Source organism: Dreissena polymorpha, chromosome 10 (genome assembly GCF_020536995.1).
Source record: "Dreissena polymorpha isolate Duluth1 chromosome 10, UMN_Dpol_1.0, whole genome shotgun sequence".
NCBI classification, from domain to species: Eukaryota; Metazoa; Mollusca; class Bivalvia; order Myida; family Dreissenidae; genus Dreissena; species Dreissena polymorpha.
This window is the reverse complement of record NC_068364.1, coordinates 17,993,997-18,012,519: the sequence shown is the minus strand read 5'-3', so window position 1 is coordinate 18,012,519 and position 18,523 is coordinate 17,993,997. Positions and strand designations below refer to the sequence as shown.

Sequence of the window (18,523 nt, the reverse complement as noted above, 5' to 3'; positions counted from 1 at the left end):
GCCACAATTTGTGTTGTTTGAACATACAGAGAGTACCGGTAGTCCGGAATTCCTTACACTGAACAGTGCTGCATCCTTTGCACTGAACACAGACACAGTGATGTAGCCAAAGTTCAGAGGTTGTAACTCGAATCAGCCTATGAAATATTCAAAAATATTCATGCGTGCCTGTTGGCGTTATGTAAAAGTCATGAAGATGAAAAGCTGAGTAAAACAGCTACGCCAAAAAAGCGCATTAGTGCTCTATACCTATGTTTAGGTCAGAGCTGTTGACACCGTGTGAACTGCTCGGGTAACAAGTAATGAATAAACAACAATGTACGGGTCCAGGGCTGTCTTTATGACTACCTAATTCGTGAGTAAAAAGTAATGCTCGCAGATTTATTTTTTATTAATTTTCATCAATTATCTTAGTGTTTATTTTCAATTTGTATATGGTGTCAAAAATCTAAAGTTTTGTACAGGGAATTTTCATCATGAAATTATATTCTTAGTGAGATAGGTATGCGTTATTCCAACAATATTCATTTATATGGTGGTGATTGCACATTGTCTTTATATTCAGTTTTCATTTTCATCATACTTTCTATGCTTTCAGAACGTCCAAAAATGGCCATGTTGCTGTTATTATGTCTAAGTTATCTCTATGAAATAAATAGGATGACAAAAGGTGCACATAAAGTTCGACCCGTGCGTTATGACACACTCTTTATAAAATTTGAATAGCGTGTGTTCATTTCAAACTTGCGATTAATTTTGAAAAATGAATTGTGTCTTAAATTATGCCATAGCGAACAACTTCAGTGCCTTCAGCGCTTTGATTTAATTGGATTGTACATGTAGTTTTATTATCAGATTAATTATCTTTTATTTAGTTATTTTAACATTAACTGTACTCCTGTCATGTATTTTAAGATTGCTAATAGCCCATTCTATTTGCCAATATTTATAAAGCATCCTTGATTCTTTGACATAAAATATTAAAAATTATCGCTGATCTGAACAAATGAGAACAATATGTCAGGATCAAGGCTGATTTCATTATTTTGAAAACTCATAAACTTAAGTTATAACTATATTGTCTGCACTTGTATTTGTAAGTGTTTCTTAATTTCTTACTTTTACCCAAATTCACTGATAAACCTTTATGTGAGTAATACCGTAAGATGCTTTCTAGAAATGGGCCCCTGATATACCTTAATGTAGTAATATTGTAAGATTCTTTCTTGAAATGGGTCCCTGATATACCTTAATGTGGTAATATCGTGAGATGCTTTCTAGAAATGGGCCCCTGATATACCTTAATGTAGTAATATTGTAAGATGCTTTCTAGAAATGGGCGCCTGATATACCTTAAAGTGGTAATATCGTAAGATGCTTTCTAGAAAAAGGCCACTGATATACTTAAATGTGGTAATATCGTAAGATGCTTTCTAGAAAAAGGCACCTGATATACCTTAGTGTGGTAATATCGTAAGATGTTTTCTACAAAAAGGCCCATTATATACCTTAATGTTGTAATATCGTAATATGCTTTAATATTGTAAGATGCTTTCTAGAAATGGGCACCTGATATACCTTAATGTTGTAATATCGTAAGATGCTTTCTAGAAAAAGGCCCAGATATACCTTAATGTCGTAATATCGTAAGATTTTCTCTAGAGATGGGACCCTGATATACCTTTATGTGGTAATATTGTAAGATGCTTTCTAGAAATGAGCACCTGACATACCTTAATGTGGTTCTATTGTAAGATGCTTTCTAGAAATTGGCCCCTGATATACTTTAATGTGGTATATCGTAAGATGCTTTCTATAATGAGCCCCTGATATACCTTACTGTGGTAATATCGTAAGATGCTTTCTAGAAATGGGCCCCTGATATACCTTAATGTGGTAATATTGTAAGATGTTTTCTTGAAATGGGCCCCTGATATACCTTAATGTTGTAATCATTTTAAGAGGCTTTCTAGAAATGAGCCCCTGATACACCTTAAGGTAACGCAACCGTAATGGGCACCTATCCAAATATAATCTAATGTATTATTTTCTTAATCATCATCATTTTGTTGAACTACATGCAATTTTTAGGTAGGCTTTCCATGCTTTTTAAAACAATATACTGATTTTTTCAAAACCACCCCCACACTCGACTTTTGTCCAGTTTAGGTGCACCCCTGGGGTATATGAAAGTTCTATAATTCATCCAGATTTCCAAATGAGCATGGAGTTGGTGTGTACAGATGCAGCAAAGGTGTTAAAAGTTTAAACAAGATGAAAAAAGTTTTCTTTTATAGACATTTATTTTTTATAACTTATTATTTATGGAAGAGCGCCATGAAATGTAAGTGGTTTCAGCCAAGTAGAAATTGGGTTGGTTAAAAACAAAATGTCATAAAATTCAAAATTAGTATCATTTAAGTAATATTTTGAACATAGTTTTTATAGATGAAATAAAAATAAAAATTCAACATGCATGATTCGTATTTTCAGCAGTAAATCACCCAGTTTAGCCATAATGTTGTTTAAATTTTAAAAATTGAAGAATGTGCATTAAAACTGCAACATATTTAACTATAAACATAGCTTATATGCTATATTAAAGCAAATTACGTTAGAAAAGAATTAAAACGCGCCGCAAAAAGTATGCGATGTCGGCAGGATTCGAACCTGTGCGGGAAGATCCGAAAAGAATTCTAGTCTATGGCCTTAACCACTCGGCCAAGACAACTTAACTTTTTTTAAAGCTTAAATAAGATATAAATAAGTAAACAGTTAAAAAGGTTCTGCAATCTTTGAAAAAAATGCGAAATCGTATTTGGATCAAAGTCAATATTTATTGTGAAAATACTGTATTTTAAAGGAATTACGTAAACATATATCAAAATTCGAAGTTTGAAAAAAATAATTCATCTCTCGGAAATAACCGATCATTGAAGATCGGTAATGACCGTACAATAAATCGCGGGAAATCATTACGGGTGCGCTACCTTAATGTGGTTATATCGTAAGATGCTTTCTAGAAATGAGCCCATGATATACCTTAATGTGGTAATATCGGAAGATGCTTTCTAGAAATGGGCCCCTGAAATACCTTAATGTGGTAATATCGTAAGATGCTTTCTAGAAATGAGCCCCTGATATACCTTAATGTGGTAATATCGTAAGATGCTTTCTAGAAATGAGCCCCTGATATACCTTAATGTGGTAATATCGTAAGATGCTTTCTAGAAATGAGCCCCTGATATACCTTAATGTGGTAATATCGTAAGATGCTTTCTAGAAATGGGCCCCTGATATACCTTAATGTGGTAATATCGTAAGATGCTTTCTAGAAATTAGCCTCTGATATACCTTAATGTGGTAATATAATAAGATGCTTTCTAGAAAAGGGCCCCTACTTCACATATGGGTGTTGTTTGGGAATCTGAGCTTTACTTACTGCTTTTATTGTATTTTTTCGTTCCAAGGAAGTCTCGTCTTAGGAAAAATCCAATTTAGGCAGAAAGTGTCATCTCTGATAAGCCTGATCTGACTGCATAGACTAATCTAGGACAATTCTTTATGCACATGGCTTAAGCCTAGTTTTCGCAAAACACGGCTCATCCTCTCACTATAACATAGCCTGTAATGTTTCTGCTTATCGAACGCTTGCAGCTGCCACGTACTCTCAGCCACCTCCAGTTGGTCTACCCTATGGTCACTCAGGTATGCAAACTGGGATAAGTGCCTGTGCATAAAGCAGTGTTCTTTTTGTGTTGAAATTTGGGGCATGTATACAACCCCATTCCTAATGGAACAAAGTACAGGTATTTCATAAATGTGACCTAAACATTCCGAATTGAATATTTCAGAAACCAAAAAGGTAATTTTGTAATGTTTTTTTTTAGATCTCAACATTTAGTTCACCTCCATGCCAGCTCTGTGAGTTGATCCTTAGTAAATACAGTATTGAAAACACTTATTCTTAATTTTGAAGCATGTGTTCTCAAAACAACAACACTAATTTCACAATTTTGTTTCAAACGCTGCAATTTTTCCCAATCCCAAGGGACTGAAAAACATACTGTAAAGTGTCGTCCCAGATTAGCCTGTGTACTCTGCATAGGCTAGTCAGGAACAAAACTTTCTGCCTAAACTATATTTAAGCTTTGAAGAGACTCCCTTTTAACACCCCCCCCCATAAAAAATAAAAATTGTTGTGCCTGATTAAACTGTTCAGACTGCACAGGCTTATCTGGGATGACACTTTATGCACACAATCTGAGAAAACACTTTAGGAGCATGCAGGAAGCCCAGGTTCCCCAGAACAAAGCTAATATTCCCAGCAACTTCCACATTGGGAATATGGCCAGGCCGCATTGGATTGGGAAAATCTTGTAGTTTTAACTAAAACTAAGAAATAAGAGTTGTTATATATTTGCTAACAAATACTTTGAAATTTGAGAATAAAATTGTTATTAATATTATATTTACTTAGGTAAAACTGATAGTGCTGGATTTGTTATTACAGTCGAAACTTACCTAGAGGTAAACTGAGAACAACGGTCAACTGCAAAAATGGTCAGTTTGGGACTAAAGTCACTCTATATTACACTTCAGAATAATGGTCAATTGTCCATAACGGCCAACGGCCAGTATATTTCAATACAAAAGTCATTTTTGAACTGAGGACAACGGTCACGAGTCCTTTGTTTTGAGTTGTGAAAAGTAAATATAGGATCTGGCACGAGTTGTCGTATTAAACCATATTTTATTAAACGAGTTCAGGAATTGTGTTAGTAAGCGAGCCTTTGGCGAGCTTACTATCGAATTTTCTGGAAGAGCTTAATACAATATGGTATGATATGACAACGAGTGTCAGATCGTTTTCATCACATGCTTTTAAATGAGCAAATTAAATAAATATTTACGCAAACATACTGATAAATCCCGAATGTTGTTTACATTTCGTGACGTCAATTGACGTTGCGACGTAATTTCAGCAAAATAACAAAATGCGATTGGTCAATAAACGTAAACTACGCCAATGAAAACGCTTAAAGATGTTGTATTACACATGTGTAATGATTTTTTTTATATGTAATGGTTGTATTACATTGGAAACATGGTATAGCATGTGATAAAAACACTAACGAAACAGGTGCAAGTAATTAAAAATAACTATGTGTATTATATATAGTAGCAATTATCAGCTGCAGTCAGAGAGACAAAGCATAAGGGGGAACATTTTGTCAATAGTACTTTATCACTTATAAAGGTGTTAAAAACAACACTTAGCTGGCGATCATTGTTGTAAGAAGGCGATAAAAGGATAAGATATCGTCTATTAAGGCAAAACAGATATTGAAACCAACGTTTATAACAAACTAAATAAATTTTTACAATATTTGTTTTCTTTGAATAAGAACGATACAGTTATACTGTTCTTTAGGTTTATTACAGCGAATCCGCTTTCTATTGTTGTTTTGACGTGACGTCTATGACATGTTACAACCTTTATTAAGAAATATCCCCCAATGAATGTAATACATATTGTCTGATATGAACTTAAATCAATTTATAAGATATTATTCGGTATTATTCAAAAGAAGTTATTTATATTATGCTTTAGTTTTCCGCAATGAGCCTTTGTTTTATACTGTGTTAACGACTGGGTGTGGTTACGACGTAGCAATACTACCAACTGACCAACCATCGTAAAAGTGGTGATCGGTGAATAGCAGTCACTTGTCAACAACATTCACTTTGGCCATTTCCCTTGACTGACTGCTGTTCTCAGCTTTGACTATAATTCAATTTTAAGACTTGTGCAAAAAATATTTTTTTGACATCTTTCATCGGGAATGTTTAGGTCCAATTAGTATGTACCTTTTACCATTGGGAATCTTCTCCCTTCAGGACCCACTTTTGAACGTAAAAAACACGCTTGAGTTGGTTGACATTTTGGTCACTAACGTACACAAACCCAGTATAAATTCCATCGACCCTTTAACACTCAGACTGCGAGTTACATGAAGGCTGTTCTCGATTTGTGCCGGTTGCATTTAGCCCTTTTCATGTTTGCATCAAAGGAGCTGTGAATTGTACTTCAAGTAAAGAATAGACTAAAAAAGGGGAATTGTCATATACTGCATATACATGTTAATCTTAGTTTGAAAGGTACTTCTTATCGCATGTAGACAACTTTTGTGGAAATGCTCTGTTATAGAAAGTTTAAATGGCATCCTAAGTCTTAAACTTATCATGAAACTCTTGTTGGTTTCCTTGGTAGAATCATTTTGTCTTTGGGAAAGATTCTGAAAACCCTCGTTGACAGGTAATCAAACCAGAGACCCAAAGATAAATGATTAGACGCCATATCCTAAACGTCAAAATAACCCTTATTTCGTCTTTAATAGGTTTTCTTATTGTACACAAAATCGACTTAATAGTTCTTATTTTAATTACCATATATCCTGTGTACAAAAGGAAAATGATTCTGAAGAGCTAACTTGAATGCTACTTACGTTCAAAGAAATCAAGAGCTGTGTTGATATTTCCTCTGGCTGACAGATTTTTTGTTCTTGGGCTTTCGGTAATAAGTCCTAACCAGGACTGTCTGCACAGTCAGATTTCTTTGTATTTTTATGCCCCCTTTCGAAGAAAAGGGGGTATATAGTTTTCGCACTGTCCGTCAGTCTGTCACACTTCGTGTCCGCTCTCTAATTCGGATAGGTTTCATCCGATCTTTACCAAACTTGGTCAGACGTTGTTTCTAGACAATATCTAGGTCAAGTTCGAATATGGGTCATGCCGGGTCAAAAACGAGGTCACGGGGTCGAAAAAACAAATCCAAGGGAAGTAATTAGCTTTAAATGGACATAATTATCTGACCTGCCAACTTATATATTTTTGGTAAATAAATCAAAGCGGCACAGTAGGCGGCATTGTGTTTCTGACAAACACATCGTGGTAAAAGGTCAAGGTCAAGGTCATCCTTCAAGGTCTAAGGTCAAAAATACAAATCCAATGGAAGTAATAAGCTTTAAAGGGAGATAATTATTCAATTATGCGCATAGCAACTTGATATTTGGCATACCTGTGTATCTCATGGAGCTGCAAATTTTGAGTGGTGAATCTACAGTCACGGTAGTGGCTTTTAATTATTTGCTACTAAAAATAGAGATTTGTTAGAGACAATTATTTTCAAGGGAAGTAATTTATATCATTATAAATCTCAGATTATATATTTCCTTACCAAGACTTTAAGTTCTTTTCACAGTTACTGTACAGATTTTTTATGTTGATTATTTATAACTCAAATGATTGATTTGTCAAAGTTTTTTTTAAATGATATAATTATCATTTCTTTCCGGTACTAATTTTTGAATGGTAGGGTTTATTACACACCTGTGGACTTATGTCCATAGATACATGATGAACCACAGGCCTTGGTTGTCAGTGATGTTTGACTTGGTTATTTTTGACTGTCTACAGACCCCCCCCCCCCCCCCCGCGGTTGGATTGGACAAATCCAAGGAAAGTAATAAGCTTTAAAGGGAGATGATTTCTATACCTGCCAAATGATAAGTAGAAATTATATTTCAAAGCGGCGCAGTAGGGGCCATTGTGTTTCTGACGAACACATCTCTTGTTTGTAATCTTAAGATTTCTACCATCCAGATGATGTTAACAAAATGCCCATCTAAACGATGGTTTGCTTAACCATAAACAAAAAGTCCATGAAATATAATTATAGCATAATATGCAAGACCTTGATTGTAATACAAACTCAAAACAACTGTTCCTTTTCATTTTAGTGATTTAAGTACACCATGTTAAGTTTTAAATTATTTTGCATTTCTTACCTAATAAATAGCTATGAACAAATGCATGTATACATGTTGTAAATAAAATCAAAGCTAACATTGAATACTTTTCTAAAAATAATCTATATTAATAATAGTACTATATATATATTATTATGTATTGTTACATATCATAAAAAATATATTTTCTATTAGCTTTTAAAAATAAAGGAAAATATATTACTTTGCATTAGCTGTGTTAAAACGTTTGTTGGGACTTATTCTTACTTCTTGATTCTGATTGACAGGCAATGTCGAAGGGTCGATCCCCCTGAACCCTTACACTAACCAAACACAGCACCCTGCGGGCCCCGGGGGTTTCATGGGCACACCCTCGGTCCCGGGCTTTGGGGAAGGCAATGGAATAGCACATGGACAGAACTATGACTGTAAGTGGGTCTTTACCCTTTACCACTCAGATACGCACTTTGAAACGTGTGTAGTCTCTTAGAAAACCAACTTAGGTAAATGAACTTTTTTACTAGATTTATGTTGTAAAAGCTTTATTCACAACCCTCAGGTACTGATGAGCAGAAAACAGCATAAACATGAACAGAATGCGAGTTCCTTGCAGGTTGTACTGGTTTTATGCTGGTTTCAGATAGAAAATTTTCATTTTGCTTCTGAGCTTGAAAAGGTTATATGTCTTACCACTCATGATAGTTTCAGATGACAGACAAATATTTCTAAATTGTTCAGTGTTTACACATTTTTAGCCCACCTGAGCACAATGTGCTCATGGTGAACTTTTGTGATCCCATTTTGTTTGTTGTGCGTTGTGCGGCGTCAACATTTGCCTTGTTAACACTCTAGTGGCAACATTTATTGTGCGATCTTCATGAAACTTGGTCAGAAGATTTGTTCCAATTATATCTTAAAGGGACTGTCAACCACGACGACGAAGAAAAGAAAAGTTGTAAAAATACTTTTTTACAATTACTAGTTTATATTGATTAAAATATCACGACTGGTATATTACATTTCTTGAAAAAGTTGTGAAGTTTTCATATTTTCAGTATATTTGGTAATAAATTTTACTGGGTATGTCTATCAGGTAACTACCACTTAACTATAAATAACGCCAGTAGATTAATCATCATCGTCACGTGGTAAACACAAAAATGCAAATTGTACATGCGTAGTGAATTGTATATATTCAATATGTAAAATGATCAATCAACTTGCGTTATTTATAGTGTGTATATCTTTATGTCATCTATTTTCGCGATGTACTAAATTTTATTACCGAATATACTGAACATATGAACTTTTTTCAAGTAATGTAATATACCAGTCGTGATATTTCAATCACTTTAAACTAATAATTGTAAGAAACGACAGTATTTTAGAACTTTTCTTTTTTCGTCATTCGTGGTTGATAGTCCCTTTAACTGACTTCGAAAATGGTTCCGGTTAGTTGAAAAACATTGCCACCAGGGCCGGGACATTTTTCCTTATATGGCAATAGTTAAACCTTGTTAATATTCTAGAAGCCACATTGATTGTGCAATTTTCATGAAACTTGGTCAGAATATTTGCCTCTATGCTATCTAAAATGAGTTGTAAAATTGTTCTGGTTTGTTGAACAACATGGCTGCTAGGGGGCTTGGTATTTTTGCTTATATGGCTATAATAAAACCGTGTTAAGACTCTAAAAGTTACATTTATAGTCCAGTCTTTATTGAACTTGGCCAGAAGATTTGTTTAATGATACCTTGGACAAGTTCAAAAATGGTTCAGTTCTGTTGAAAAGCATGGCCGCCAGGGGGCGGGACATTTTTCCATATATGGCTATAGTAAAACCTTGTTAACACTATAAAAGTTACATTTATAGATCCATGTTCATAACTTGGTCAGAACATTTGTTCTAATAATATGTTGGGCTGCACAAAGCAGGACAGTTCCTTTGTTTCTCAGGTGAGCGGATTTGGGTCTTTCAGTCTCATATTCATGTTCACTTTTTTATCAGATGGTGCAAACTCCCAGCCCGGCTACCCTGCCTACCCGCCACCAAACAAACCAGAGGGATTTGAAGGTAATTAGGCATAACCCTTTCCAACTCAGAAGCAAAAAAAAAATGGCTATGTGCAAACAGCATCAAACCAGAACAGCCTGCGAGTTACTCGCAGTCTGTTCAGGTGTATGCTGTTTTCTGCTAATTAGTATCTTAGGGTTGGAAATGAAACCTTTGAAACTTGAATCTAGTAAAAAAGGTCTTTAGTTAAATTTAACTTTCTAAGTGACTTTTAACACGTCAAAATACGTATCTTAGTGGTAAAGGGTTAATATCCATTCTCAAGAAGAGTATCTGTTTTCAGATTTCATTTGAAGAATTGAGCCTCATTCTGGGAAAACCGGGATTTATGCATGTGCGTAAAGTGTCATCCCAGATTAGTCTGTTGCGGTCTGATGCGTTTTATGCATGTGCGTAACGTGTCATCCCAGATTAGTCTGTTGCGGTCTGCTGGGATTTATGCATGTGCGTAAAGTGTCATCCCAGATTAGTCTGTTGCGGTCTGCTGGGATTTATGCATGTGCGTAAAGTGTCATCCCAGATTAGTCTGTTGCGGTCTGCTGGGATTTATGCATGTGCGTAAAGTGTCATCCCAGATAAGTCTGTTCCGGTCTGATGCGATTTATGCATGTGCGTCAAGTGTAATCCCAGATTAGTCTGTTGCGGTCTGCTGGGATTTATGCATGTGCGTAAAGTGTCATCCCAGATAAGTCTGTGCGGTCTGCTTGGATTTATGCATGTGCGTAAAGTGTCATCCCAAATTAGTCTGTTGCGGTCTGCTGGGATTTATGCATGTGCGTAAAGTGTCATCCCAGATTAGTCTGTGCGGTGGGATTTATGCATGTGCGTAAAGTGTCATCCCAGATTGGTCTGTTGCGGTCTGCACATGCTTTTTAGAGACAACATTTTTTGCCTGGACTGGATATTTGTTTAAATGATAAATTGAATAATAGCGGAAAGTGTCGTCCTTAATTTGGCTGTGGAGACTGCAAAGGCTGACCTGTGACGACACTTTATGCACATGCTTTAAGTCCTCTTTTCCAAGAAAGTGATTTGCATGGACTTGCAAATGTTAGTGCTTGTTTTATATCAGACATTCAGTATCAAGCTATAAACCAAGTGTGCAGTAGAGTCTACCAGTGATTAAAGTTTGCTGGGTTTATCACTTGAAATGGTGGCTAGGGAAAGTTTGAAGGGGGCTGGGTTTATCACTTGAAATGGAGTGGGCTGGGTTTATCACTTGAAATGGTGGCTTGAAAAGGTTTGAAGTGGGCTGGATTTATCACTTTAAATGGTGGCTTGGGAAGGTTTGATAATGGCTGTATATTATACACAAACATTAATGTAGTCTCAATGATTTCTGAAGTTAAACTTAAATACAAGCTTTAAAAAAAATTAAAAGGTAGGAGATTAACTTAAGTTTTAAATTATTCAACAAGAAAATTGAAATAATGGTTAACTTTAACTGGACATTTTAGACAGTTATGTGGGAAAATATGAACTTTTTTAGATTGGGAATGGGGCCAATTTTTCACTCAAAATTTCACCCCCTAAAAAACTTAACTGAGTTTGATGGGCTGATAGTGAAGACTTTCAGGTACAAACATGCCCGTAGCAGCAGTTTTGTTTGCATCACATAATGGCAGGGGCCAGTGTCAACAAGATCTTCTCATTTAAATGAGCTGCAATCTGTGGAAATGGAGTTTTATACAGTGTCGTCCCATATTAGCCTGGGCAGTATGCACATGCTAATCAGGGAAAACACTTTCCTCCAAAACTGGATTTTTGCTAAGAAGAGACTTTCTTTGAAAAGAGAATATTATTAGAGCGGAAATTGTCGTCCGTGATAAGCCTGTACATACTGCACAGGCTTATTTGGGACGACACTTTCCGCGTATGCATTAAACCATTTTTCATTGAGCACACCCGAATATAAATAATGTTTTTAGTCTCTATTTTATATTTTCTTTAAATCTCAATTTGAAAAAAAAGATGTGTATATAAGTAAAGATGACAGTATTTTAAGTCTTACATTGATTTCAGACATGGGAAAATCTGCACTGCCCGAGGGTGAGGTTTCTGGCCCTGCCCCCTTCCAGCCCTACAGCTACCCTCCCCCACCCCCTGGGGCAAGCTATCAACCCCCAACCATGGGCATTGGCTATGACCAGCAAGGTATTTTTATTATAGCCCCATTCAAAAACGGTGAGGTAGTTGTTGAAGTTGGTTATGGTGTTTATGATGAAAGTGGCAATGGTGGAGATAAGGAAGAAGAAGATGATGATGATGATAATGATGATAATAATGAAAACAACATTGTTGCTGGTTTTTGTAAAGTGGATGATGATGGTCATGATGATGATTTTGAGAACGAAGAAAAAGGAAACAAAAGATGAAGATGGTGATGATATTGATGAAAACTACATTTTTGCGGATGATTATGGGGTGGATGATGATGATTATGATGATGATGATGATGATGATGATGATTGATGATGAGAACAACATTGTTGCTGATATTGGTAAAGTGGATGATGATGGTGATGATGAGGATGTTTAGAACGAAGAAGAAAGAGAAAAAGAAAAGGATGATGATTGTGATGTTATCGATGATAACTACATTTGTGCTGATGATGATTTGGTGGATGATGACACTTTCCACTTTTATTGTAAATTCTGTTTAAAGGAATTGTTCTCTTAAGGAAAATCCAGTATAGGCAAAAAGTTTCATCACTGATACAACATTGTTGCTGATATTGGTAAAGTGGATGATGATGGTGATGATAATGATGTTGAGAACGAAGAAGAAAAAGAAAAAGAAAAGGATGATGATTGTGATGTTATCGATGAAAACTACATTTGTGCTGATGATGATTTGGTGGATGATGAGACTTTCCGCTTTTATTGTAAATTCTGTTTAAAGGAATTGTTCTCTTAAGGAAAATCCAGTATAGGCAAAAAGTTTCATCACTGATACAACATTGTTGCTGATATTGGTAAAGTGGATGATGATGGTGATGATGAGGATGTTTAGAACGAAGAAGAAAGAGAAAAAGAAAAGGATGATGATTGTGATGTTATCGATGATAACTACATTTGTGCTGATGATGATTTGGTGGATGATGACACTTTCCGCTTTTATTGTAAATTCTGTTTAAAGGAATTGTTCTCTTAAGGAAAATCCAGTATAGGCAAAAAGTTTCATCACTGATACGGATGGAAGACTGTGCAGGCTAATATGGCACTACACTTTACACACGTGCATTAAATCCAGTACTTCCAGAACAAGGCTCATATATCCTATATATAGTTCTTTAAATAACAAGGGGTGGTTTGGTAAGTAAGTGTAACCAAACAACTTTCTTTACGCCTTGAAATAATTTAAGCCAATGTTTTCATTTCAGGTGTCAACCCTCAGTACCCCAATGCTCCGCCCCCACCGTATTCCGGGTAAACCACGTCACGGACTCTGAGTCACTCGCAGGCTGTTCTCGTTTTATGCTGGTTGCAAGAGCCATTTTCACTTTGCTTCTGAGTGGGAAAGAGACAAAGTCTTCATAAATGTTTCAACCCTAAGTTATTGATGAGGAGCAAACAGTATAAAACCTGAACAGCCTGCTGGTTGCATATAGCCTTTTTTAACTCTTTCAGTGCTGGAACCGAATTTTGAAGGCCTTTGCAAACAGTTTGGATCCAGATGAGACGCCACAGAACGTGGCGTCTCATCAGGATCCAAACTGTTTGCTATTCTGATAGTATTCTTTGAAAAAAATCGAAGAAAATGCTAATTTTAGAAATTCAGCAGACGACATTTTAGCAGACGACAAATTTCCCAGCATGCAAAGGGTTAATAATTTGCAATATTATTATAAAGTAGAAGCTATTGATGATTAAATGTTTAAAATTTGTTATGATATGCATACATTGTGTCAAGTGTGTTGTCCTCGACCCTCACACACCTATTTACGAGGATAATAAAATATATCAAACAGAAAAAAGTAATAAGACAAATTTCCCAGCATGCAAAGGGTTAATGCACTTTTGAGTGGAAAGGGTTGCCGCAATCAGATTATTTGGCAATATCATATGTACAATGTCAATCAATCAGTGACATTGCTGTGTCATAATTCCCTACAATCAGTATTTTGACTTTTTTTTATATCAAAACAGTGTCTGGTAATGGAACCTAGATTTATAGCCTGTTATCTTTTGTCATTTATTACTTTTTTTTCTTGCAATAAAACCTGAATTTAAAGGGAGAACATGTGTTTTTGTTGTCATGTTTTTTTGTGTTAGTGTTGTGAGCTTTTTTCTTGCGAAACAATCTTTATACAACTGTATTTCATGAATTTTAGTTTTTTCATTTGTTCAAATAAAGCATTTTAAAATGTTAACAATCAAGCAAATTTTTGAAAAATTATATTTTGTACACATTTATTATCCATATGTTTGAAAATCATGCTTGAAAATAAGCATTGCCAACAGCATGTTAAATTGGTGTATTTTGTGTATGTATTTGAACAAAAATGTTTGCAAAACTGTATCATTCTAAGTTGTTCAATAATAAAACCATGGTTTACATTTTATACAATGCAATTTTATTTGTTGTTTCTATTGAGTTCTTGTTTAGATTTATTTTTTAGGATTAAAATTTTTATTAGATTTAAAATATGATATTAAAAAAAATCTCAAGCAGTTCAGGAGTATAGCTATTATTGCACCTGTAGGAGGGTGATGTCTACCAAAGCTGAAAAATCGTCATCAGTGCCTGGTCCTAATTTCTTTCTATATTTTTGTATTTTAAGAACAATTCCTGTATGATAATTTGCGAATACACAATGATGTATTCACGCATATAAATTTGCAATATTACACCTTTTCTGTTGTTCAGATGTCTTTTTTACGATATATTATGAAGCGTGTGTCTTCAACTCCTCTTTAACTGCTCTTGCATAAACTTTTACATTTTACTGACCTTAATGTGTTTATGATGGTATAGAAAGGAACTTTTACTGTGACCAGTTTTTGACCTCTATAATGTGTTTATGATGGTAAGGAACTTTGACTGCGACCAGATGCTTTGCTGAATTATGGACCTTTGTCCATTGTAGAATTAATGTGACTCTGTCTGTGTCCTAACATGTGTTATTAGGCCAGCCGTCTCTGTGACCTATTTCAAGTGAAACTGATTTTTTGTTTTCACTTATGCAGCAGAAAATGGTACGTAGGTCTGTTTTAAAAAAAATCTGTCAATATTTGTATTAATGATTTCCTATTAAATGGCCTAAGTCTTATAATATTGGTTAAAGAAATAAAAATGGTTGTTATTTCTGTATTTGAACCTTATAATATGCCGAATTACTATTGGATGTTTTCATTATATTGCCATGTTTACATAAAATCTCCATATAAATCTTTATTTCGTATAAAAATATTTTTATCAAATTTTGCCTTCAAAGTTATTTGCCTTAAAATTGGTCTAATCACATAAACACATCTGTCAACCCACCGTTATCACCTTCAAAGAAGCTTTTAGTTGTTGCAAAGACCTTGTTTCAAAGAAGGAGATGAATATGAAATGCTTAGTTTCAAATTGCTTAGTTTCAAATTTATTTGTTTAATCCGAAATAACTCGTACAATCGGAGAATAGTATTTTATAAGTCATAATATTTGCCTTCATTACTAGGCATATGCAACTAACATTCAGTAACATTACATATGTTTGACAAATTTGTTTTCAACATGAATTCTTAACTAGAATCCTGTGTTTTTTGTTAATAAAATGACGAACCTGTACTAAGTTTATGCAAAATAGTAATACAAGAAAACAATTATATATATTTGGGGTGTTCTTTCAAAGCCTCTGCTCCGCATAATCTGTGTTAACTTCTATGTTATCATTATAAATGTTTTCATGCATTGTATTCAAATGTAACATCCTTACTTACATATATATGTAATATTTTTGTCAGTATACCGTAGTCAGTAGTATAAGTTTGCATGAAATATGTGTTAATCTGTATTATTTTGTCTAACATATTAAAAGTGAGTTAAGAATCGTTTTGCTTTCATACATGTAGCTCTGTAGATTTCGTTCATTGTTTGTAATGAAGTACTTGAAAATATATGTGTTGTTTGTTTGAACAAATGATGCTTTAAAAACAAGTCATCCTAAGTAAATTAATGTTACTTAATTCTTCTCAACTGATGAATAGATTGACATATTTATTGTCCTTCGTATTAATCCATCTTAAAAAAGTATTTTTCTTTTAAGAAAGGTGAATTCTTTGTTTGAAAATATATTTTTAGCTTGTATGTTTATAACTTATAAGGAAATCAAAAGCCTTAATTTTATTTGCAAATTCTGGGAAAAAAAACGTATAACATTTCAAGCAAAATATTGAATTAAGATTTCATTTGATTCCATTGTCAACTAGATAGTTTTTGGCGAATACAAATGTTGAAATATGATTTCCTTTGGTTTATGGTTTTGTTAAAGAAAAATCAATGTGACAGTTTAATGTTTTTTGGTCTGAGACACTCTATGTATTGTAATGTAAAGTAATATTTTGTTAAAATTTACTTAACTATAGTTTGTATATATTGTATTCACAGTGTTAATAATAATATAATTGCTAACTATTTGTTAACATTACCTGTATTGTTTGGTGGATTTAATATTTCATGTTTCTGCTGCTGGTTCATTTTATAATGTTTTGTTTATATTGGTTGCAATATTTTTTGGAGGCATTAAACTTAATGTAAGAAATCGAATATCACTGTTAAGTCGGATCTTGTGTCTTGTTACATTTTTCATGTTCAATTAAATTGATGCCATAAAAACAACAAAGTCAACAACCAAATGGGTGGAAATAATTTACGTGGTCAAAAAAAAAAAACATGGATAGAAAAAGTTTTTTGACAAATATTGCTTTGAAAATCTTTTTTCATTTAAATGTTATTATCCCCACGTTTTTCGGAGAAAAAGTGGGGATATTGTATTAATGTGCGTCTGTCCGTCCGTCCGTTCTGGCCACCTGCTCCTCCTACACTATTAGCACTAGAACCTTGAAACTTACATACATGGTAGCTATGAGCATATGTACGACGGTGACAGTAACGGAATTTTTATCTGACCCCTGGGTCAAAAGTTATGGGGGTTGGGGCGGGGCCGGGTCAGAGATGTTCACTCATTTTTTATGTTATTTTACATTAACTTCTTCATTTCTGCACCGATTCACTTCTAATTGATACTGAGCCTCTCTTATGACAATAAGGTCAATCTAAACTATGCATGGCTCCATTACCAACCCTGGGGCGCCCCGGTCACAATGGCCACGCCCACCCAAAATTGCCTTTTACTATAATTTCTTCATTTCTACACAGATTCACTTCTAATTGATACTGAACTTTTCTTATGACAATACGGTAAATCTCAACTATGCATGGCCCCCTTACCAACCCTAGGGCGTCTCTGGGTCAAACATGCGGCGTGGGGTTACGCGTCGGCCTCTGCTGCGCCATTTCTAGTAAAAGTATGCCTACTTGTTTATTAGTAAATGCATTTGACGTTTTTAAATCAGAGCTTTTAGGATTTACATAGGCCTTGTGAGTTTTTTACAGCTTTCTCGGAATTATTTTTTAATATTTTAAATGTAATTATCTAATAGATACTCCTGCATTTATTGGTATTTTGTATAAAAATGGTTCTGTTTAGTTCTGTCTGTTCATGTGAATTCCGTGTTATACTAGTGCACTTTTTAACACTATAATTCTGCATTGCTATATGTTTTTATGTGTATGTTATTTTTACATAATAGATATTAACTTAAACTCAATGTGTTCCTCTAGACGTAACGCCTCGGCGAAGATTCAGTATACACTTCTGTGGATGTAACTTCCCCTTACTGATGCCTTATGTCATTTAACATAACTACTGCTATACCACATAAGCTTTAAGCCGCAGTGAATTTTGTGACAATTAATTCATCTGACCATTCTTCAGTCCCTTGTCGAGTTATAGAATGGACAAGCAAGTTTTCAAGTTACATGTTTGACATGCATGTGTGTGACCTTTACCTTCTTGACCTTTTGCCTTCAGACTGTATTAATTCGTGCTGGTAGAGGCAAGTGTAGTAATTGGTTCATCCAAACTGAAGTCAGCAGTAAGGGCAAGCAATACGACTGTCGTGACCATTGATCCAATAATCATTTTGAATTTTCGTACGTCCCATGATGAAATATGTATGGAGGCTATATAGCCCTTTCCCACTTAGATACGTATTTTGACGTGTTTGTAGTCTCTTAAAAAGTTATATTAAATTTAGAACCGTTCTTACTAGATTCAAGTTTTAAAGGCTTCATTTCCAATCCTTAGATAATGATGAGCAGCCAACAGCATAAAAACTGAACAGGCTACGAGTTACTCGCAGACTGTTCTGGTTGTATGCTGTTTGCTTGCACAAAGCTCACTTTAACTCTGAGTGGGAAAGGGATGGTCATTGCTAGAACTACGCGTACTGTTTCCCCGAATAGTGGAGTAAAGGCATATGCATAACCTGCTTTGGTTGTTCGTTTGCTTTGTCTTTACATATTGGGGTCCTGTGCATTACATCATGGTGCATGATGAGAGTTTGATATAAATTGGAACAAACATTC

General features: G+C 34.7%; 1 protein-coding gene across 2 annotated transcripts in view; it reads left to right on the top strand.

Annotated features, from left to right (window-relative positions):
* The window catches only part of LOC127848389 (uncharacterized), a 54,601-nt gene extending 36,959 nt beyond the window's left edge, over positions 1 to 17,642 (top strand). Inside the window, exons 6-9 of one of the 2 annotated variants that reach the window (XM_052380836.1) lie at positions 8,099 to 8,239; positions 9,820 to 9,885; positions 11,908 to 12,039; positions 13,269 to 17,642. In XM_052380836.1, the coding sequence (XP_052236796.1) occupies positions 8,099 to 8,239; positions 9,820 to 9,885; positions 11,908 to 12,039; positions 13,269 to 13,318 (389 nt within the window). In that variant the 3' untranslated portion in view covers positions 13,319 to 17,642. The remainder of the gene's footprint in view (positions 1 to 8,098; positions 8,240 to 9,819; positions 9,886 to 11,907; positions 12,040 to 13,268) is intronic. The other variant, XM_052380837.1, reaches the window with a different exon arrangement.
* The last annotated feature ends 881 nt before the right edge of the window (positions 17,643 to 18,523 follow it).